Below are 24657 nucleotides of genomic sequence, written 5' to 3'. Positions count from 1 at the left end.
CGAACATTTAAAATTATGGTTTGAAAAATTTGAATAAAATCGCATTCAATAATTCAATAGTGTTAAATTATGGTTTAATCATAATACATATATATATATATATATATATATATATTATAAGATCGTGGTTGTCAATTAACACTTAAACACCCTCTACTATACGATCTTGGTAACGACTAACGACTGACGATAATTCAGAATTTTTAATTTATTGTTACCAAATCGTGCTTCTTCATCTGTACGATTGTACGAAACATTATTTTTATTTTTTCCATAAAACTATTCTTTATCCTATATTATGATAAAAATTCTATTATATCAATAGTTACATACTTTGCTATTTTTGATACAACTATAATATCTAAACATAAAATACACATAATTTTGTGTATAGTCACCACGTTGATACGTGTGCAGGTAATAATAATATCAAAATATAATACTGTTCGTATTATTACATATTTTGTTTATGTAGTCATGAAAACAGTTTTATCTAAACTTTCTTGAAAATGTGTCATTCATAATTTATTTTAATCAACTACAATATTATATATCTGTATTTGTTAATAATTTTATCAAACAATACAATTTTCGTTCTGCTAATTTTTATATTTTAATAATTTAATTTTCTATCAAAACCTTATCGTACCAACTTATTTAACTACAATTTAAAATTAAGATAGTAATATATGATTAATTATTTTATGTGTATACTCGATAGTTATGATTCATAACTTATAAGACTTGGGATTTAATGGGAAAGTCTAAATATCAAATAATTTTCAAACGCATTTTTTACTTTTGTAAATTTCAGCGATCGAAGAATTATTATTATATAATTAATTTTCAATACGTTGATTAATTAAATAAAAACACTATTAAACTGTCTATAGTGTTTTTGTTCTTAGACCAAATAAGAAATTTGATCATCAATAATATAATCCAAACTTCATTGTTTGAGTAATGATAACACTATATTTCTTATAAATTACATAGATATGTGTTAATATTATTTTATATTTACTATTTAGGTGTACACGTGGTACGTGAATATGTAAATAATAAATACTTTTGATTATAATCTAACTGCCTTTTAAAAGTCACTGTTAATTTTTATAAAACAATTTATAATAAAATATTGATGATAAAATAAAAAACAGTTGGTCATATTATATTATATTACTAGGTCATTCATTATTATGATTAAAAGTAAGACATAATTATAAGAATACGATTTTATAATCAATCTTAAAAAGTGAAATGGACATCTCAATGATTCTCATCTATCACCGTAGTCTGTAGGTTTATTGTGCTTTTATATACTTACACATTATTTTTACTTTGATAACTTAAATTGTTTTACTGTCATATAAGTAGGCATCATTATACCACTTAATGCACTGTCGTGTTTATATATTTCTGTAAACATTATGTAGATACACAATATATATGCACTATACTCCATGCAGTCTCTGTAATATACCGTAATATTAATAGTATTAATAATAATAATATATACATATTATATATAAATAATAAAATTTACTAAAAATATTTTAGGCTTATTGGAAATAAAAATATATCTATACCCAATACCCATGTACCAATTGTACAACACACATAAATGTCATATTGTGTGACTCGTGACAAGAGTATTCGAATTGCAAATTCTCTCGGAAACGCAAATTTAGTATAACAAAAATAAAAAACTTGGCGTCTTAACCGCGACAGGCGACTGTAGAGTAATATTACTATAATACACGTATTTAATTTATGCATAATGCTTCATCAAATGTCAATTTAGTTTCAATCGAAGTATTCAGATATTCTTGTAGATGGTAGCAATAATAACAACTGTTGAAAGTAAAGAAGCGAGGTTTTATTTTATTTTATAAAACAGGGTTTTTTATCGTTTCAATTTTTCAATGATATGGACAGGTAACGCGTTCACACGAAACTTGAAACTCAACATCAAGACGTATAAACGCATAATTTATCGCATAATCTTAACTGTATAACGTCGTTTTAATCTTGCTGTAGGTTAACTACTCGGTCTATAGACAGTTATGCCAAAATGTCTAGTAAACATTTATCCTGTACTATAGCAATAATAATAAACTGCCTTTTATTTTTCGTTTCGTTTAAACAATAATATTGCCATTAATGTAGAGATAATACTGCATGATCAAATACAGCACCCGATATGCGCGTACTAATAATTTAAATTTCGACGTATTAATTATTGGTTGTTATACTTATTATCATAAACTTGGAGTAATAAAGTATATCTCAGTAGATTCGCGTCACTGTTTACTATCTATATCTCGTAATAACAGTAAAAAATACTGTAAAACTAATTTTCTATTTATCAAGTTCTTTCTACCAGGTGATTGCTATAATTTATTGAACATACTCTTCGCGATAACATTCGAACTCTTATTGTTCAAACTACAAATATGAGTAATAACAGTATATTATTGTGTTTCGGTTAATGGCGTTGAATCGGGATATAACGTTATTCGTCGGCCATTAACCTTATTTGTATACAAATGTGGGAATTATCCTAAGTTTTTAGTGGATCACATTAGTAACCGAATGAAATTGGAAGCGTTGATAGTGATAACGAGATTATTCGGATACAGGATATCTATTTAATTAATGTTGATTGGAATAAATATCTGGTTTATAACGATAACTATACCTAATTGACAATTGTACCTATGTTTTTTTCCAATAACGTTAGGTAGGTACTGGCGAATAAAGTTATTTTCCGTTTTAATGTAATTTACAGTAACATATTCATATTTTAACATAGTCTGTTCGTCAAAATTATATATTTTGTACATTTCGTCAGCATTCTCTATGCGCATCATGTTTTTGTTGTTTTACATGTACCTAAGCTAGGTATGTATTTTCTTTTAAATTATCATTGATAAATTAACCTTAATATCAATATAATATTATCAGTATTTTTTAAGGTGAGATAATACTCGTTGAAGTATATACCTACTTAGACTCTTAGTACTTAGATACTTACTGTTATTAACAATTTTGTACACAGTACATTGTATATTTCTATTTTGATATGTAGGTTCATATAAATTTCTAATCGTTGTAAAATATTACTAGCTTAATATAATACTGTCGTAAATAATGCATTTTATTAAATTGTATTATTTATTTGTCTGTTTAGCTACACAACTCCATAATTATAAATTGTGATGTATTAATGCATATTTATTTTTGCTTTAATTTAATATTACACACATTTTCGTTTCGTTTTTATAATTAACTTTTATTAAAATAATTTTATAATTTTTATTTCTATATTATCTATATGCTTGGCAATTTGTGCTTGAGTATTAAAATGTATTAGGTTTATCAAAATAATTAATAATAATGACATTATCTGGACATTAACTATAACATTGACTCAAAAACAAATTAGAGTGCAAATGAGAACGATTGGAGAAATTAACTATACGATCTATTTTATGTACAATAGTGTGTAGTAACTAGTAAGTAGTGCACGTATTGTAGTTTGGACTATTTAAAATCGGATTCTCGACATTTTAATTATGAGTTTAATGATAAAGTATTTGAACAACGATAACTTTTTACGAATAATCATGTTTATGATATATAATCACATTTACAATAAGTTATTTTTCTTTATCTCTAATATTTTTTTAGATTATCTAGCACTCTTGAATAAACATTATACAAATAGTCTCGATTCAAAACTAAAACTATTAGACATTTAAAAACATAATATGGTAAACGGTGTTTGTTTCTGTAGTGTCATTTAACGATTGTATAGGGACATAGGTTATTATTCGCGTCTCTTCGTAACTGATATTCATCTCTGTATTTTTTTAATAATTCCGTAACGATTGCTAATATATTTTCAAACAAAATTCGTTAGAATTATCGTTCACCGGGAATCGACGACGACGACGACAACGTTTCCTGAAATAAGTCGATATTTCAATTCGTAAGTACGCAATAAATATTTTTAGCGATTTTTAAAAAGTAAAGAATGTTCATCGTAAATATAATCAGTGTTCGGATCGTTCACTAAAAAAATGAACTCGTTCACGTTCACGTTCAGTCCTTAATAAAGGAACTCGTTCACGTTCACGTTCGTGTATTTTTCAAACAAACGCGTTCATTGGGTCGTTCATTTATTTTTTATACATTTTTTTTATGAATCATTTACTTGCTGTAAAGGCTCAGTCAAACAGAGGGTGACTTTTTGTCCGGCAATCAAAAAATGAATCCGGACTTTTTGTACCCGGACTTTTCGTCCGCCATGGTTTATGGGTACGCGGACCGCGGCGGGCAAGCGGTCTTTGTATTATTTTATAGTGCCCGCGCGGGCAGTCCGCTTTCTGTTTGACCGAGCCTTTAATATAAAAGCCTATAAACATATACAACTCAAGCCAAAAATAAATATACTATTTAGACATATATAATATAATTAATTAATATATTTATTAAAGGGTAAATAAATTGAACGTCTTAAAAATCGATCAAGTTCGTTAAAAATATAAACGTCGTTCACGTTCACGTTCTATTTTAAGAAAACGAGTGACGTTCACTAAAAATGAACGTGAACGCGTGAACGTGCGTTCATGAACGACGTTCTTTCCAAACACTAGTTTGTCTTAAGAATCGTCAACGTACTATAGGTACTTAACTACTTAAGTATACCAAATATGTAGGTAACATCACGCATTATGATTATTGATCACCTAACGTTAAATATTTATGAAAAAACTAATCTTTAAGACGGTAAATTAAAATATGTCACCGCATTATACTCTGGTAGGTATAGTAGGTATAGGTAATAGGTGGCCTGTATATATATATTATATATATATAAGGGGTATGCATTTGCGTATGTTTGAGTGTGAGTCTGTGTGTGCACAAGTCGGATCACTGGTCTGGACGATTGACTACCGTTTTGCTGGCGACGACCACGACCACGACGATGACCGGTTTCTTCTTCATATTCACTGTCGTCGTCGTCGTGTGTTGGCGCGTCGAAGATGGCGGTGGCGTTATTATTGTAGGTGTATACAATATAATATTATGGAATAAAAATAAAAAAAAATATTTTAAAAACCCCACCGACCTCCGATCCGATCGGAACATGACAAATGGGGAATTATTGATTCCGCCGAAACTACCTGTTTAGGAAAAAGGTTTATATTGATTCCGCCGGCTACTGTTTATAAAATCTACATATTGATTCCATCGGCTACTGTTTATAATAGGCACTTTTGTTCATATTTAATAATTAAAAAAATTAAAATTTGTGATAATAACTTAAGGTAGGTCTCATACAACCTTAATTTAAGTATTAATTTTTCTTTTCATAAGCCAAAGTCTAGTATATGAATGTTATTTGAGTCATAAATATTGCTTGAGCAATACGGCCCTAAATTGTATAAAAAAAATAAAAAAATAAAAATGTATAAATGTTAGTCTTTTTTTCTAATTAATATTATGTATAATCTAAATTGTATAAAATTATATAATAAATTCTATGTTGGTATAAAATAAAAATGCATAAATGTAAATATTTTTGATCATAATATTTGGTCACATGTCTAAATTGAATAAAATTATAATAATAGTAGGTATGTTAGTATAAAATAAAAACGTAGGTATAAATCAAACTACTTTTGATAATATTTGGACACATTTAAATAAGTGAACCTAGAAATTTTATTATCGTTCAAATCATTTGATAAAGTTTTAATACTTTGTTTTTTATTGTTAAAAGCACTATTTTTGCTACTTTTTTCGATGTTTATTCCGTTTATATGTATGTAAGTTTCAGTTTGTATTTTTTTATTTAAAACATGGGTGAATATGAAAATGTTAGGATGAGCTTTTGTGAATTTAATTTTGAGTGGAAAGACTCACAGCTATTTTTAGTACATTCCGATGTTATTTCTCTCGATGCCCAAATACGTGGATTGAATTTTGCACCTTCATCAATATAATATTCAACTAAATAATCTTTAATTTTGAACTATACAAGTATAATATTTTTATACAATTTAGACTATATACAATTAACACTATACATATTAGTTAAATACTAATATTTTAATTTATAGTTGTATATATTGTCTAAATTATACTAAATAGACTATACATATACAAATGGGGGATGAACAGTGTCCGGCGGAATCGCCCTGACAAATTACTCAACCCGAGGTACCAAACACGATCAATTAGTCCCGAGTGCATTAACCGGTTGCTCGCCCTCTCCCCCTTCACGCTCGTATGGTAATTTATGTTTGGCGCCATAAGGTTTTTAAAACACACTCATGCACGCACACTTATGTATATACTCTTTTTTTTATTTTATTCAATACATTTATACATTATTATTTTTTTTTATACTATTATTATTATTTGTTTTCACGTCACACGTTCGGTCGCGTCTGCTTTTAATTATTAACTTTCAGTAAAGGTATTCACACGGAATTCGCGCTGGCTGTACCTATATCTATACAATAATAATAAGAAGAAGAAGAATAAGAAGAAGAATAGGTATATTGTATATAGGCTTACCTGGTTCGTATTACCGTGGTCGAAACGCGAAATTCTCCCGTAAACATTGTAATAACTATTATACCCCGTGACAAATAATATAACGAAATATAGGTGGTGAATCAAAGATTACGACGTCTGTTATTATCATGTTTCAGACGCCGGAATGGATTTGCAGTTCGGAGAAGGTCGGGAGTGTGTCAACTGCGGTGCGATCTCCACGCCGCTGTGGCGCCGCGATGGCTGCGGACACTATCTGTGCAACGCGTGCGGCCTGTACCACAAAATGAACGGCATGAACAGACCGTCTGGCAGGCCGGCCAAGAGATTAGGCGCCTTCGAGACCGTGAGTTTAGATACCCATAGTAGACTACATTAAAATACACTGTTAGCAGTATATATACAAATATACACTTATTACGTGTAACGAATATAAGGGAGGTTATTATTGGTGAAAAATTAACCAATCTAATCAGAATTTTAGACGTTTATAAATCCCATAAAAATCTTGATATTGATGCCAATTGGCATAGGTTAACATTTGCTGACCTTTGGCTTAGACCCTCGACCATCATCCACTGCACATAAGTTCGAAACCGCTGTTCTAGAGAACACGATTTTATAGATCAATAAAAAAAGCATAAAGAAAAGATAGATTCGTTAGGTTATCGACCTCCCCTACCACAAATACAAATAATAACCCACTGCTGCACACCATGAATGATTTATTACTGTACATAAAATAAGGTCCAAGCAGTTCTAGTGTAGGCATCGAAAGTGTTTGTCATATTATTAAGTCATATTTATTGAATATCATTACTCAAGAATGTGTGCATTTCGTTTTGCCTGGGTTTTTATCCCTAATTGAATTATTATCACGCGTGCGATAATAAGAGGAAATCATAAATAAAATCGTTTAATTTTTAGTTTTAAGAATTTCTAATGATATATTTCTAATTGTCATTTTTGCTTTGAAGAAATTCGAAGTCTTAATTAACTAATTAATGTTTATTACTATAATATATGCGTACTTCTTGCATATGTCAGATGTCTAAATACAGGTAGCTCACTTTTTTTTGGCAGGAGGGGGGAGCAAGTAAGGAGGGTAAAAACAATTTACCCCCATATTTAGTGGTTTTAAACTTGAAAATAAAAATAAAAATAAGGTATAGTTCACTTTTTGGATTCGTTTCAATCGTTCGTATGTTGTGTTCAAATTTATAATGCATTACATTATTCAATTATTGTATAGTTTATGTAAATTTATTTTCTCCGCAGGTATCCAGCAGACGCTACGGTGTGTCATGTACGAATTGCGGCACCCGAATGACCACCTTGTGGAGAAGAGACAACGACGGCAAGCCGGTGTGCAACGCGTGTGGTCTGTACTACAAACTGCATGGCTTCAACAGGCCGCTGAGGATGAGGAAGGACGGTATCCAGACAAGGAAGAGGAAACCTAAGAAGCAGCCTTCGTCGTCGTCCTCTTCTTCTAACGGTTCGTCAAATGTAGAGAACCATGGACAATCCACTTCCGCGGCCATAGATCTATTAGGTTGGTGTAAACATCGTGTTCAGTTCGATAATACTATATGGTACCAGAGTTTTTAAGAACATTTAAAATTTTAAAGATACAGAAAAGAAACGTAAAGATACGAAAACAAAAGTCATGCGACTCGAAACTTCGAATATATTAGGTAGTAGAGTGTAGTCACTAGTCAATTCGAGGCGTGTAACCGGGTGATAAAAAAAGATAATGACCGATTGACCTGAAGCTAAAAAAACCAACTAAGGAAATTATAATAGTTTACAGAATATATCAAGAGACGTCTCGTCATTAAAATAATGTTAAACGGTGATAAAAATAACAGGTTTTAGATAATTAAAACTTTAAAGTTGTATATATTATAATATGATAATGAAATGAAATAAAACTATAATACCTACACTATAAAAGTCGTTAATACTCGATAGTCGATTGTACTAAACTATAATACATAACATATTATTATACATCTGAAAACGGTTTTATAGATGTAAGTAGGTACCTAACACTATAGTACCTAGTCGGAGAAATAAAAATATTTATTATTTTGTTCGCCCCGTGTCCGAATCATGGAAATAAAATATAATACTATTAAAAATGTAAAATTCTTATTCGCTTGTGCTGTGTAGGTACATTGTACATCAAGAGCAGTGCACTCGCGTCAGACCGATGAAACCATGACAAAATAGAATAGATATGTATCGCCACAGTTTTTTGATATGTATCCTCCACTCTTACTTCACCTACATTGTAGTTCTCCACTTATATTATTGGCTGTCGATCAAATACACACATATTATATAACATAAAAAGAATCAACTAATCAGAATTGAAGAGCTATGACATGGGCCGGAGGTGAAGGAGATGCGCATACTGAAAAAAAACTATTACAACTGTGATGATACCTATCTATTTTGTCATGGCTAAAACTACAGTCCTGTTCCGTCTATAGTAGTATAGTGTTTGTATGCTTTATGCAGTTTCAAATATAGTGTAAAGTGAACTTAAGATAAGATAAACATACATTTTTAACCATGTATATTATCAGTAAAAAAAAAAGAACAAGCTTGCAACAATTTATTAATTTCAGTGATTAATTATATCATAATAATACTTTGAAATAAAATCATAACTGGAATCCGAGATCATATGAAAATTGTGATAAAAATTATATTTAGCATATTTAAAGGGTTTTTATTTTTAGAGCATAATGATATTGAGTGTGCATTATCTAGCGTTTTAGTGTATTTTTTTTTAACTATTCAGCAAAAGGAAAAAACATCACAAAAATAAAAATGTCTATATTATTATACTAACGTTGTTTAAATGCTGCAGTGTGCTTTCCCCACAATAAACTTTGCACTCCTCATCATCGCCACACATGATAATTCTTACATATAAACATATCTTATGATGATGATATTTTTATTGAATATCGGATGACATTTATTATAATACGGAAGCGATAAAATTAAACAAAAAGAGATAAATTATTAAATTAATGATAAAAATATTATTAATTAACATATAAAATCGAAATTTCAAAAATGCAGTCATAAATCTTTTGTCTTAGACACTCTAAGTGCATATTTGGTAATTTTTTTTGTGTATAACTGCATGTATGCATGTATGAGTATGTGTGTGTGTATTTCATGTTTTTTGTAAGTACTTAAGAGTTTATATCTAACTTACCTATATCATATTATTAACAAGTCTAATATATCAGTCACGTGACCTTCTAATAACAGATGAATTAACACAAATTGTGTTTTTTGTTTTTAGCGAACAAACATCACGCAACGGTGGAAATCAAGCAAGAACACAATTACGATGCAGCGGAGGCAGCGGCTGCCGCTGCGGTGGCGGCGGAACACTTCCTCTTTCCCGGCACGGCGGGCGGCCATCATCATCCCCAGCTAGACGGGTTCAGTTTTCCGCTCCCTCAGGCTCCGGTGCCGGAACACAACTACCAACACCTGTTGAATGGACACGTCAACAACAAGCTGATGGCGTCCTAGAATCCGACTTGTATATAGATTGAAGTCTGAAACAGCCGCTGTTATTGGATTTTGTACATAATTATATAGTATATATCGTATATATCATAATATTATCATATAAAATATATTATGTATTATAATAATATATAATATAGTTAACAAAGTTCGATTTCTTGCGATTTCTCAACTTATTAAAATCCACAATAATACTAACAAAATTAATATATTATAATATACGTAGGCAGTTGTATATGTTTGTAAAAGCATATAACGATAATGTCAATTTATCGTAAACGCGCGCATTTTTGGAACACGCAATTCAATATTGTATCACGCTATCTTCCTAAAACTTTATTTAAAACTATAGTTATTGCTTATAACGTCGTGTATTTCTATTGTGTTTAAATTTTAGCGCCATCACAACCGGACGTTATAGTTTTGAGAAAACGCCCATTTAAAATTTAAAGGTATTTACGAAGAAAGAACTTTTTAATGACTAACTGTTTTTTAATTTGTCTAGTCTTTTATATGTATATTTTATATATATGTATATAATATATGTTGTAAGCATTAAAATTCACCGATTTACTGATTCGTTTATATTTTCTGTACCTACAGTTTTCGCTCGACACTACTTAATACTCACGAAATTCTATTTATTTATCTATTAAAAATTGTACATAATATTTTATTACCGGGACCAAGATAATACATGTTCTTTCAAGCTAAATTTCGATTTTCCATTATATTAGATTTACTATTAATTTATATTATGTGTAAGTATATTTATTGTATATAGTATATACTTAATGAAATGTAAAAAAATTTATTTTATAAATATGGTAGGTAATATATTAAATTTACAACTTAATTATTGTATACAATTAAATGGCTATCATCGTAATGTTATTGTTGTAGCAGAAAATACTATAAGCATGACGGTTGGAGCGTATCTATCGTTTATAATAAATATAGTCCCCAACTATATGTATATTATATTATATAATATGTCTTACTAAACATATAGTAATTATCTATCAGACTTAATGTATAAATTCTACTCTAATAACATGGTGAAAAAAAATTTGTATTTAATAATGAACTATTATATCAAAATCATAAATAAAAAAAAACATTTTTCAGATGTATAACAACGTAGTGCACAAATAAACGTTTTTATTAAAATATTGCACGTTTCTTTGCTATACTAACAAACCAAGCGAAACAACCACGGAACGAGTTGAAATTAGACGATTTCTCAATCATTTAATCAATGATCACTTTAGTAATGAGTGGGTTCTATAAGCATTGACATAACTATAGAAGAATTAAGGAGATAAATCCCCTAAACATTACAAATGGGATATTTACCATATTGTTTGATGACTGAATAATGTACTAATTACAATAAAATATTGGTATTACCTTTTGTACGAGAAAAATACATGGCTTAGGTATCTAGTATGAAACAAGTATAGATAGACACAGTTAGCACAGATATGTCTATTTTACACATTGAAAGAAAGACATGTCTTCAACGAGGTTGAATCGTAAAGAATTTTAAACCAGTTTAAGAGATATATTTGAGCTTAATATGTGTTAATAATAAGAAAATTCTTATACCTATTCATTATATATTATATATTGCAATATTATAAATTACCTATATACCTATTATATAGTTATATATTACTTAGATTATATTACTAATTTGTATACAAATAACTGCATCATTGATTAGTTTATTTAAGCAGCCTTTAAAAATAATTTGTTAATAAAGCAAAAATGAGAAAAAAAGGTGATTCAGTGAGAAATAAATTTAAGCGCCACCATACCCCCTCCTACGATTGAAAGGCTTAGTTACACCAACGCGGCTATGTCTATAATGTTCTTTAAGAAACAAATCTGTTGATTATCAATAACATGAATTCCTTAATTCATTCAAACCACATAATATTATTTTTTTTATTTGTTAATTTAGGTACTATAATATAATATTATCAGCTATTGGATTTGCAGCGTAGGTGTAATGTTGTAATATTTATTAAACATTAATTGTTTTCGAGAAGACGATAACCAAGACGGATCTAATGGTAAAATACTACAAACGCGTAATACTAAAACATGTATTTACGATTGAAAGCCTTAAAAATGAAAAATGTTTAGGTACGATTACCTATTATAGCAATAGTTCATTTATTTTTAATATCTAGAGAAAAAAATAGTAATTCGACGATTGTACCGATTGGATTAAAAAAATATAGTTATGTACTATATTACAATAATGCGCAGTCAATGAGCGTTTGTTTGAAATATTAAGATCAGTCGGTAGGTATATTATACTATTTATACTGTATTATGGAACTATAAAGATTACTAATAGCCACGCGCATTCTGTAAAACACAATAATAATAATATTATTATAATCTCGGTGTAAACATTATGAACGGTTTTAAAGAGGCCAAAAACGCGGCAGGCTTGAGTCACCCGTTCCTGCAAATGTATAAGATAATAATATAACATTACGATAGCAATTCATGTATGTACCTACGCTTGACCTAAATATTATATATTTATATATTATTAGCAGTACCTACCTATATCGTATAACGAGTTACGAGAGCTATCTCGGGGCCAATTCTCAATATGAGTCCGTTAAACTTTGCCTAAACATAAATAATTTCATTAATAGGTAGATAGTTTATTATACCTATGGTTATTAGATTAATCGGTTGAAAGTTCAACTGATAATTTAAATCCTTACTCACTATATGTAAATGAAACGCACTGAATAAATTACGGACTTCAAGTAATATATCTTAAGCAATAATTGCATTTATTGAATTAACCATTTGATAAACAAAAAAAAATTTACATTTTTATGCGTAAATATATAGTCAAAAAAATATAATTTTTATTTTTTTAAGCAATTTACAGTCGAACATAAATAATATTTTATAGGATCACTCATGTTTTCCCTATTATATTCATTCATTGATATTGTATATTCAAAACAGTTATTGATTTTGTACGATTTGTTGATTTATATTTCGTTCTGGTGTCAATGACTTTTTATACGATTTCCTAAACGTTTATTTATTAATATGTGAGCATAACATTCTCCAGTCTTATACAATGACGAAAATATATTATGTTTTAAATTAGGTGAAATAGCTAGACTATAATTACAAGCTACTCATTTAATGAGTCAAATTGTTTGTTTCAAATTCTGTATAATATAATGCACATTCAAACACCATATAGATAGTATCATTGTTTTAAATCGTTCAAAACAATCCTTGTTAATAATTTACACGAAGATAAGATTTCCTCTAAACCATTAGCCTGTTTTTGACCACGAGTATTTCAAAATTGTTTTACATGAATATTGACTTACGATCAAACGCATTTAATTTGTACAGGTAATATAGACCAGAGGTTCTCAAACTTTTGTCATTGTGTTGATACCCCATATATATGTTAAACCTAACTATATATTACAATGATCTGCAGACGCGTACCACTAACGAAATAAAATTCTAACAAAACTATTTAAATAATCAATTGGTAAAATACTATATGATCATTTTTAATTTCAATCCTGTAATACCAGTTTGTGAACCTCTGACATAGACAAATAGACAATATACCTAGTATTTTATACTATAGGCACGAGCTTTTAGTGTAAAATAGGAAATTAAAAATATTATATCAAGTGAAATATTGTTTTTATAATATGTTCTCCTATAATAGTTTTAAGAATTTTTCATCCGTACCTAATGTCAATCGTGTTCTACATTATAATATTAAAGCGATAATGTCTGATTATTCATTGTCGTCGATTATAGGATGTGGTATCTTTACTCAAAAAAATTAACAACTTACTAATATTGGTTAGTTATTGGTAGTTGGAGATAAATCGAGACTGCATTAATTTCCAGTATACTATTTATTTATTGTGCGTGATTGGTAAGTTTGGTATTTAGTTTGATAGTTTTTAGTTTAAATTCGGACCTTACTTCTCATCTTTGATAGTGCTCATAATAATTAATAAATAAATCAATCAATAATAAATTAATCTATCTACTTATATCGTACACGATATTATACATTTATTTTATATTACGTAATTATTAGTATGATTTTTTTTTTCGTCGAGTTTGTTTCGGTAAACTGCGGCGTAAACCACGCACTTGTGAGTGGCACACGTGCGGCGTCGGTATTTTTTTTATACTTTATATTGATCAAAAAAGCCAATTTGTAGATCTGGTTTTAAGAAAAAAAATTGATTATTGGTCTTTAGTAAAATAGTCAGGCCCAAAATCATATAACCATGCTGGTCGATTAGTATTCGATGCTACGCGCGTTATACCCATCGTCTGGGGTATAATTGATTTGCTCAACAACGGCGTAAAACAAAATCTGAATATTAATTGTTCACTCACAATGTATTATTCGACGTCACACGTATTATGAGACTCACAATCATGTCAAACTTCAATGATTCCGAAAATATCGACACCATAATCGAAGGAGGTGCTGAAAGACCTCATCACCGCAGTGGTGTTGGGTTCTAGCGAAGGCCAAATCGAGACGACCATCCAGTCGGTACTCCAGGATATTATAGCCATGTAATTTGGCTACAGATACCATCTTCAACTGGACACCGGAATCGACGATATGGACAAAGATAGACGGATGGTCGATATCGTCGATCAATATTGGTCGACGCTATGGTTCACTTGGTGTTGGAAACGTTATCCTCCGTGCCGAACGTGGGTGAATTAAGCGATTCGCAGCCGCCACATGGAGGGAAGTTAAACGGGCCAGGCGTGAGGTCATTTGCTTTGGCTGCTAACGACGAGAAAGCGTCCGCAGAACACCTCCGTTCCTCAGGTCGAGGACAGCAGACAAGGCGAAGCGATGTATGGTCAAGGTAGGTACGTTATAGTGCACTTTTGGGGTGACCGGTGGTAAGTCGCTAACACACGTTCTGCAACGCGCGTTGCAACCGCACCTTAGTCCACTCGGCTACTCCGTCCCCCTTTTCTTATTTTTTGTATTACAGAGTAGGTATGATTTTATTTATTATTACAGAATAATTATTGATGAACATGATCGTGGTCAAGTGGGACCTATATGAAGAATATTAACCAACAGCTTTTTTGATACGTACCAAACCTCAATAAAATAATATTATATTGAAGGTTTTGGCCTCGTGAAAGTATAAGTGCAAAATATTGTCATGCACCATGCACATTGTACATATAATTGTAAATTCAATAAGCTCATCACCCAGCTTAGAATCTTAAATAATAATAATAAAAACTTTTGTTTTCGTTGTTGTTGAAAGAGCACCAGTACACCACACCAGCTGTGCGTTTACGTAAAATTAGGTACTGCGCTAACCCGTCCATCGATCCACGAGAGAACTGACGATCGAATCCACACACGCTGTCAATTATGTTGATGATGACGATGGGTCCTGTTGGCTGTTGTGTACAGTATAATAAATTAAAACATTCAGAAAAACTAACATATTAAATATTAATACGCATTTAACATATAAACCAATAAAAAATAAAAATTGTAATTAAAAAAAATTTCTATACACTAGTAACATTTGTTGAAGAGGCGAATTGATCGATAAGTAAAAAAAAACACAATATTTAGGACTTAGGTATGCACTGAATATTTGTATCGCCGAAGATATAGACGTCGTATACCAGTGGTTCTTAAACTGTGGTCCGCGGTGGTTCTATCTAAAATTAAAATACTAGATTTTTAAGAAAAAATTAAATGTATAAGAAAATTAATTATAAATATGTAGGCGTGTTCGTATGTACCTACTTGATATTTGATTTGTAATACAAAATAAGAATTAAAATATTAATTATAATATCATGAAATATTTCGTAAAAAAAAGGTAGGTAGGTCGTAGGTACTCAAAAGAAAATTGGTAGGAAGTCCGCGATTTTTAAAAGTCCTTCATCCGGGGTCCATGCACACCAAAAGATTAAGAACCTCTGTCGCGGTCGTAGATGATTTACCGTGTACCTACCAGCGTGTAATAATATCTGATGATTCTACAAAAGTTGATAAAGTATGGTAAAATGTTAATGACGATAGAGTATTTACCAACAACATTGTAAATGTACAATATAGGCTTTATGTATAAAATATACTATAAAGTGATGTCTACGTTCTGAAATAATCATTTTTACACGTCCGTACAAAGTGTGGAAAGATATAAAGATACAAAGACCCGCGTTTCGCACTTTTAATGCTCAGCTGTGCAAAGTGCTCTAGAACTCGAGAAGTGCTCCGTGGACCGGACTAGACCATTCGATCACAGTGTGTGATATGCTTTGCACATTTTATAGAAGTTGTGGTTTTTTCGGTATTTTATTTATTGCATTGTTTTTGAGTATTTCGGTGATTGTAAGTTGTACAAAGTGCTTCCTTAAATACGGACACGGCGACGGCCCAATACAAACATAGAAATCTGTGGAAATAATTAAAAGAAGATCCCGAGGGTCTGAACGGTCAGTGTTACTATATCTACGACAGTCAGGATCATCGAGTACTACGGAATATGATACATTTTGAAAATATTGCGGACGATCAATACACTACGAACGATTCGACTACCGGGATATTGTGTATTTTAATTATTTGTGTGGACGTTCAAAAGGAAAATTGATATAAATCTAGAAGAAAAGGAAATAAAACTCGAATAATTGTACGTACCTATGTGGCTACGTCCGACCTACTGCTTCAGGAATATAACTGCCATATAACATGAGAAATAAAAAAAAAATAAATCGTTTATTCTCAATAATAACAATATAATAATGATAATAAAATAATAATGACCGATGACGTGACCCTTTAGGTTTTCAAGTTTTTTTTCCTTTTAATGGATACATTCAGACGTTGGGATTTATGATATCTGGTTGACAGGTGGCAAAAGCAAACATTACTTTAATGGACGCGGGCGAGGGATCAATGGTCAACCGGCGTCACCCGGCGGCTAAAATGCAAAATATTATTATTGTTATATTATATCTATACGTGCGTGAAAACGGTCGTGGTGGACATAAGTGCATGCACTAGCAGTGGTGGGCACGCGCGCACGTCCTCGAAGGGACTTTTGAATGGCTTTTGAATAAATAATAATACCGAGAACGTGTAAGGGCACCCCTCCCAAACGCACCCACCCAACGGTTCACCCGTTTGCTGCCGTTTGTTCGTATATCATTATTATTTACACTTGCACAATTATCCGCCCATTACCGATTTCGAATAACAGCAGCGATTTTCTTCACTTTCCGCCAACCCCCTCCCCAACGCATATATGTCACGATAACAATGATAAAATATCATGCCACCTTACTGTTTGACGTGTGTGTATGTTTTCCCATTGTAATGTTTTTCGTTTTGCCTTTTGGCGCAGGTACACACAAAAACGCAAAACTCTTCCGTCGCAGTCCGCTCGTTGGTACCGAGTCCGCCGCAGACATACTCTAACCCGCGAAGAACGACTACCGGCTGTAAATACAATATAACTATCATATGATTTTATCGTACGATCGAAAAATAAAATAATTAATCATTAACTGCGCACAGATTTGTATAAATCCAATATCAATATCATTGTAGTGTCTGCATACGAATCATAATAAACGTCATTCCACTGTACACGCACAAGAGCGTTTTCTATAATTTATTATATAAGACACGTATATGGGTGAGTACAGCTAACAATATGTATTATAATATACGCTGGTGTAGTAGTGTTACAATGATCTGTTTGAAATCGTTCGTTCGCAGTCGGTCCTTCGACCTTCCTTCGACGTCGACCCCTCGGAATTCAATAATACTTACTTATATTATACATTTATAATATACAAACTATCTGTTACGAAGGAGTAGGATGATAATATAATATATGCTTATTGCTTATACTGCCGAGCTCTGCGGTGTTTGGTCATACACCTATATTATTATATTTAACTACTTAAGCACGTGGTCGATTTCCCGAGAGGCAAGAGGCTGGTATGTTATATAATATTATTCGATTTATCGCCCATAGTGGTGGTGTATTTTATGTTATAATATTTAAAACGATCGATTGATCAATCCTCGGTTGCCGCAGCTGGTGTACGACGGGTTTGAGTTACTATATTATATTTATACATATCGTAATACGGTTATTAGTTGCTGAATATCGTAGTATATATAATGGGTACTCAATACTCATATATAATAATATATTACCTATAGTAGAAACGACAAAAATGCGCATATTCGTCCGTACTTTACTGCAGGCTCATATACACATATGCACAATATACCTATACTGGCTATACGTCATTTTATTATTATGTACACATCAGTACACGTTATTATTGCAATTATTTAAAACCCACAGCCGTGGCATATAAGAGTCACGAGTGTCCGAGTGTGCCAATAGAGGACATAATTCATTTTTGTTGTTTTTAACGACAATAATGTAACTGCAGCAGTGCGCGTATTATAGATCATTATAATTTATAACGAGTACCTATAACGACAATGCTGCGTGTGCAATAATGCGTATTGTGTATAATATTGTTGTACGACTTATACGATTCGTATATGTGTATGACGCGTTAAGGCCGTTATGGGTATGACAAAAAATAATATGTTTTATGAAAACGCACGGGGAGAAGATAGCGAAAATCGATTATCTGCGGATGTCGTTGTCCCGAGAGCGCTGTATAATATAATAATGATATATGCACTGTTTGCACAATAACACATGCGTGTCTAAACAATAACGAAGAAACACATTTTTGTCAGGTATTCATAATATAATCATATTATATACATACCTATGCTGAAAACCATAATGTTTACGTATTGGGATTAGTTGACGTGTCCATGAAATCAATTAAATAGATACGCGTACGTGTTTGTCTATCGATGTCTATCACCTATCAGTTATTACTTATTAAGTTAACGTGGTGCATTTCTTTTAAGACTCGTACATTAAACGTAGAAGTATAAAAGTACTTTAGCATTGTTCACTATAATATATTATAATATTTAATTAATAGTTTATAAACCTTAAGTTTTTAAACTTTAACGTGCAATTATAGTAAAATAATTGAATATAAATACTAGAATAAATCGGTGGCGGATCCAGTGCTTATTTTTTTTTTTTTTTTACAAAAGTACAAAAAGACTACAAAATTGGCTAAGCACAGTGTAAAACATAACTTCGATGATTTGGGGGGATATCCCCCCTTTGCCACCCCCTGGATCCATCACTGTTTATAATCAATAATGGTATATATAGAACCTATATTATAGGTAGTATACAATATCACAATGCGTCATATATATATATACCATACCTGAAATGGAAATATACACGGAAATAAATACATAGATTTTATTTTTGTGTATTTTTCATTAATTTTTTTATCCTACATTAGGTATATAAGTATATTTGTATAAATTTCAAGAAATAATATTGCATAGGATTAATTTAATACGCGCTGGCTATGATCACCTTATAGTGGCTTAGTGAAATCTATCGTTAACAAGAATTGTAAATTTGTATGTCATAGTGTCATACAGCGATATTTTTTAGATTAAGACATCCCGTAATATAATTTGTAAGTTGTAATAACAACAGTTTCAAAAAAAAAAATTAGATTCGCATTATTTTACAATACGAGTTATGAACACGAAATTTAAATATTTATGTTATGGTGGTTTATTAATTATTTGATTTTATATATTATACTCAGATTTTTATGATGTCTGCTGACTGATGTTAATTGTACCTAATACCTCACTTTAGGAATACAAAGACCTGAAAAACCATTTTATGTTCATAGTAATAATATCCAATGTAATATAGATAATATATATATTTTTTTTTATTTATTAAAACTAATTAGTACTAAATACCAACATTTGATTTGGGCGGATTTGACAACAATTTGGGGAACTTAGTCACCTTAAGCCCCCTTTTGTTTGCGCCAGTGGTTATAGTAACTGAACGTCTATATATGTTACATTCAATTTAATAATTGGTTAAAATACAAACCAAAAAAATATTTAGGTACAGTTTAAATGTTTGTTTTTTCAAAACTATTTAATTACAGTTATTTTTAAATAAGTCTACAATATCATACACACTGTTTTACCGGAATTGTTATTATTAGTTCATATTTTTCATTTTTTTATTTCATATTATCGTAGGACGAACACTACCGATCCCGGTGTACTGCCGGGTGTGTGGTGATAAGTCGTTTGGAAAACACTACGGCGTTTACTGCTGCGATGGTTGCTCTTGTTTCTTCAAGCGGAGTGTCAGGCGGAGGATTGTATATACGTGTATTGGTACGTTGATGGTTAGGTATCTAAAAGCGTATATTATAATATGCACATGGTGTAGGCATGTTAGACGATTTTTTTTTTTATTAATAATATTAATCACTGTTACACGCGTTTAGCCGGCACGGGTCAATGTATTGTGGACAAGGCGAGAAGAAATTGGTGCCCATTTTGTAGACTTCAAAAGTGTATGAGGGTCAACATGAATGTGTCTGGTAAATATTTCATTTATAGATAATATCTATAAGTATACACATGATAATATATTATATTATATTGACGCATAATGACGGTATTATATTCAACTGACGCAGAACTTTTCAAATTTGTTAGTTATTTTTATTGGCTTCGTTATTTTTTAACTGTCCGATCTCATGGTCCTCTTTTTCCTTAGCCGTTCAAGACGAACGAGGTCCGAGAAAGTCCAAGTTGCCTAAAATAACTGAAATCAACACCGTTGAGCCAAAAAACTGGAAGACAAGAAGTAAGATGTATAAGTTAATGATTCCGTTTGTTACATCAACTCCATGATCAACGAGTTAAAAAAATTTTCATCTGTATGGAAATGTCATAGATTTCTTGCCCATTTCTCTAAAATCCAATGAGTTTTCAGTATAATTTCCCCTTATATACTGCGATTGCAATCGTTAAATAGGGCATCCACCCACGTGTGACAAAGCTATTGAAAATAAGTTACGTCCACGCGTGAGTTCTTTAATACCACGTACGTTCTGTTTCACGTCATTTAGGTGAATACATATACGAAATTGGCGCCCAAATATTTTTAACGAGTCTCAGGCAGTGTAGATTCAACGAAGCTATGGCTATATTACCAAACGCTGTCCAAAATGAAATACTCAATAGGACGTGGCATCAATCGTTCGTGCTAATGGCGGCGTTTTGGCCGACGAACCTCATAACACTTTTATCTGGGTGAGCTCCGTATATTTAATACATTAATACGTGCTGTAAAGATATAACATTGTCGTTGACGTTGCAATAATTATAAGAATTTGTTTTTGATTTTTTTCTTTGGTCACACATAGATCCAACTCGAGCATCGAACATATAGTCGCCACGTTAATCGCCAGTCACCGGGCTATGAGACTCGATTCGGTCGAATATAATTTAGTGCTTACCCTCGTCCTGTGTCGACCCGGTAAGTGATGTAATCATTTATAAAATGATAAATTTGATAATATTGGTGCAGAAGTTTGGATTTGTATATGTATGGTTTTGTGTTCTGTTATGAGATCTGTGCGATACAGCCGAGTTCAGAAACGACTTGACCACCATCGGAACAAACGCCAAGGACGCTCTGATGAAACACGCTGCGTTCAAGTCACCGACCAGATACTACGGCATATTAGCCTGTATACTTTCCGTCACAGAAGACATCGCGGGATACATAAAAATCATTTTTTTCGAACCATCCGTCAGAAATGTACCGATGCACCACCTCGTGTCGGTCATTACTTAGACACTTTATAATTTATTTATTTTCTAGTCAGCTGCTTCTACAGTTTCACACCAAAAAATAAACAATTCACATATTATATTAAAGTATTAAAATTTAATATTGTAATATTTACGAAACATAAGTAAACGCTCAATATGTAAATAGATAACAATATAATACACATTATAATAATATCATAGTGGTACGTGGTTTTTATTCTAATATTTTTGAAGCAAGTCACTTTGTTTTTGTAAAATATACATAAAGTAAAATATAGCAAGTCTGCTGCATCTTATATTTCTGTAGTTACTATATAGTTATGCACTAAACATTAATTTGAAAAAGGATACTACAATACAGCTGGTTAAAATATATCTCGTTTTTTTTTCCAAAGGAAATAAATGCAAAAACATTTTCAAATTTGTATTTAGTGGTCATTTGACGCAGTCAGTGGCGCCCAACCCTATTACTTAGGTGTAACGGTCGCTACACTTTGAAAATAAGGGGTGGGTGGGTATAATAACATAAAATAGCTAATTTGAAATATGTTCATTATTAATCACAGATTATATTAGTTCATACCTTAATATTTACTAATGTTATCAACCAAAATATGATAAAATGTATAAAATAATATAATTTTGAGCTTGTGAGGGGGTGGGTGGGTGGGTAAAATTATTTCTTGCTAGACCTGAAAAATATATCTTGGGCGCCACTGCGCAGTGGTACAGTCTACCGATAGTGTGGGAAAGGTATTAACGAGAAGAATTATCTATGATTCAAAAAATCCTTTTAATTATTATGTATTAGTCGTTTTTGAATCATAGATCATTTTTCTCGTCAACTGGGTACGTTACTCCAGCACCTCCACATACGATTTTTATAAATGTTTGGACGCTATTTGTACTTGTATGGGAGGTCGTACGAATTTCGGAAACGGGCATACATGATTAGACCGAAAAAATCACCCTCCTAATGTCATCGATTTTTATTGTGTGTGTGATGGGGGGGGGGGGGGGGGGTCTGGGAAACGTTTCTCTAGCGCCGCCCCAGTTTTTTGTTAGTGAGGCAAAAACTAAATGCGTACAAAACTAAAAAATTGGCATACTAAATATTAGCAAAAAAAATGATGAAAATCGTATGTGGTGGTGCTGGAGTAACGTAAGCATAAAATTAATATATTATAACCTTATAAAACTGAAAACTAATGATAAAATAAAAAAATCAACTTGTTTTATGCTCACCGAGATTGAAGAGAAAATGAAAAAGTTCAAAGCTACTAAATACTAATTTTCAAAACTTTGTTATAAAGTATAATATTTGAAAAATTCAAAGCCCAGCTTTGTCCATATACATCATAGATTACAGTACACATACTTTTTAAACTGTACATTTTTAGAGGAGTAAGCATTGTAAAGTATTCAATTACATTTCAAATATTATCTTTATTTGGGCACAGCGTTTATTATAAATCAAATTTGGAATAAATAATATTTATTTTGTACATTTTAAAATTGTTTCACAAACTATAAAATAAGAAGTGACAAAAAAAAATTATTTTTGTACCTATACCATTGTAAGTATAACAAGAAAATTTAGTAGGTAAGATTCGTGTTACACAACTACAATAACATAGACGTATATGGTGTAGAAAACGTTGAGTTTTAAAGGCAGTTTAAATTTTACTAAATATAAAGGTATTTATTAATTAAAGTAAGTTTTTTAGTAGTTAATATTATATTACGATCATATATTTTTTATTATTTATACATAAATAAATTAAAAATTTATTTATTTATAAATTTCAAGTCGGTACGTTGCGTAGTTTTTGAGATACAGCGATCAGTCAGTCAGTGGTATTTGGATTTTATATGTATAGATTATTGCATAACCTACTATATACCATCTATACATATAAAATCCAAATGCCACTGACTGACTGATCGCTACAGTATCTCTAAAACTACGCAACGTACCGACTTGAAATTTGGAATATACGTTCTTCTCATATTTTCACCGTGCATTACGAAAGGTTTTGCTGAAATTCGCATTTTAAAGAGGTGCTCAAACAGGGATATTGAGGTTCACGATGGAAATTGGAAATTTTATTTTTATTTATTAATAGTTGCCATTGGTTACAGTTTACAGTAGAAATTAGTATTTATTTATTATTGGTTATTCGGGCAGATCGGGTAAAAGCTTGCATCAAATCAAATTATTGAACATCGCCTACCAGAGTGGCTGAGTTGCACTTACTGCAGCAAGTTACACCCAAAAAAGTTGAACAATCATAATTTCTTTAAGAGTTGCTTTTATCGGACATGTTTGTTGATTTCATATAATATAAAAATGAGTCGCAGAACGTGTTGCTAAGCGCAATAATGATACTGTACATGTGTTGTGACTGAACTCCTCCTAAATGGTTAGACCGATTTGAATTAATTTTTTTGTATGCGTTTGCGTTTATTCATCTGATTTTAGTGCGGATAGGTTAGGTTAGGATTTTGTATTAATTGATTATATTATTATTATTATTATTGCTTAACCTGCTATATACCATTATATTAATAATTTTAAAGGGCATGAAATCGAAATGCGATCTTAAATAGCTTAAGTTATAATTCTTGTATTCTTTAGATTTGTCTACGATTTAAAAATTATATCATATAGCTGTAGGTACTGCAAAAGT

The 24657-nt window shown here is 31.2% G+C and overlaps 3 protein-coding genes across 3 annotated transcripts; all 3 read left to right on the top strand.

Annotated features, from left to right (window-relative positions):
- Positions 1–3783: 3783 nt before the first annotated feature.
- LOC100568731 (GATA-binding factor A-like) lies at positions 3784–11301 on the top strand. Its single transcript, XM_003245616.3, has 4 exons — positions 3784–3994; positions 6729–6916; positions 7849–8125; positions 9899–11301. The coding sequence occupies exons 2-4, from the start codon at positions 6737–6739 to the stop codon at positions 10132–10134; spliced, it is 693 nt and encodes a 230-aa protein (XP_003245664.2). The 5' UTR covers positions 3784–3994; positions 6729–6736; the 3' UTR covers positions 10135–11301.
- Positions 11302–18782: 7481 nt separating this feature from the next.
- Positions 18783–21040, top strand: LOC100568838 (nuclear receptor subfamily 2 group E member 1). The gene is made up of 4 exons (XM_029486306.1): positions 18783–18786; positions 20375–20515; positions 20629–20724; positions 20904–21040. The coding sequence occupies exons 1-4, from the start codon at positions 18783–18785 to the stop codon at positions 21038–21040; spliced, it is 378 nt and encodes a 125-aa protein (XP_029342166.1).
- Positions 21041–21276: 236 nt separating this feature from the next.
- Positions 21277–22063, top strand: LOC115033659. The gene is made up of 3 exons (XM_029486720.1): positions 21277–21442; positions 21556–21668; positions 21763–22063. The coding sequence occupies exons 1-3, from the start codon at positions 21330–21332 to the stop codon at positions 21987–21989; spliced, it is 453 nt and encodes a 150-aa protein (XP_029342580.1). The 5' UTR covers positions 21277–21329; the 3' UTR covers positions 21990–22063.
- Positions 22064–24657: the final 2594 nt, after the last annotated feature.

Source organism: Acyrthosiphon pisum, chromosome A1, assembly GCF_005508785.2.
Source record: "Acyrthosiphon pisum isolate AL4f chromosome A1, pea_aphid_22Mar2018_4r6ur, whole genome shotgun sequence".
In the NCBI taxonomy this organism is placed as follows: domain Eukaryota; kingdom Metazoa; phylum Arthropoda; class Insecta; order Hemiptera; family Aphididae; genus Acyrthosiphon; species Acyrthosiphon pisum.
Note: the sequence above shows the minus strand (reverse complement) of the source record. Positions and strands in the feature narration are given on the sequence as shown.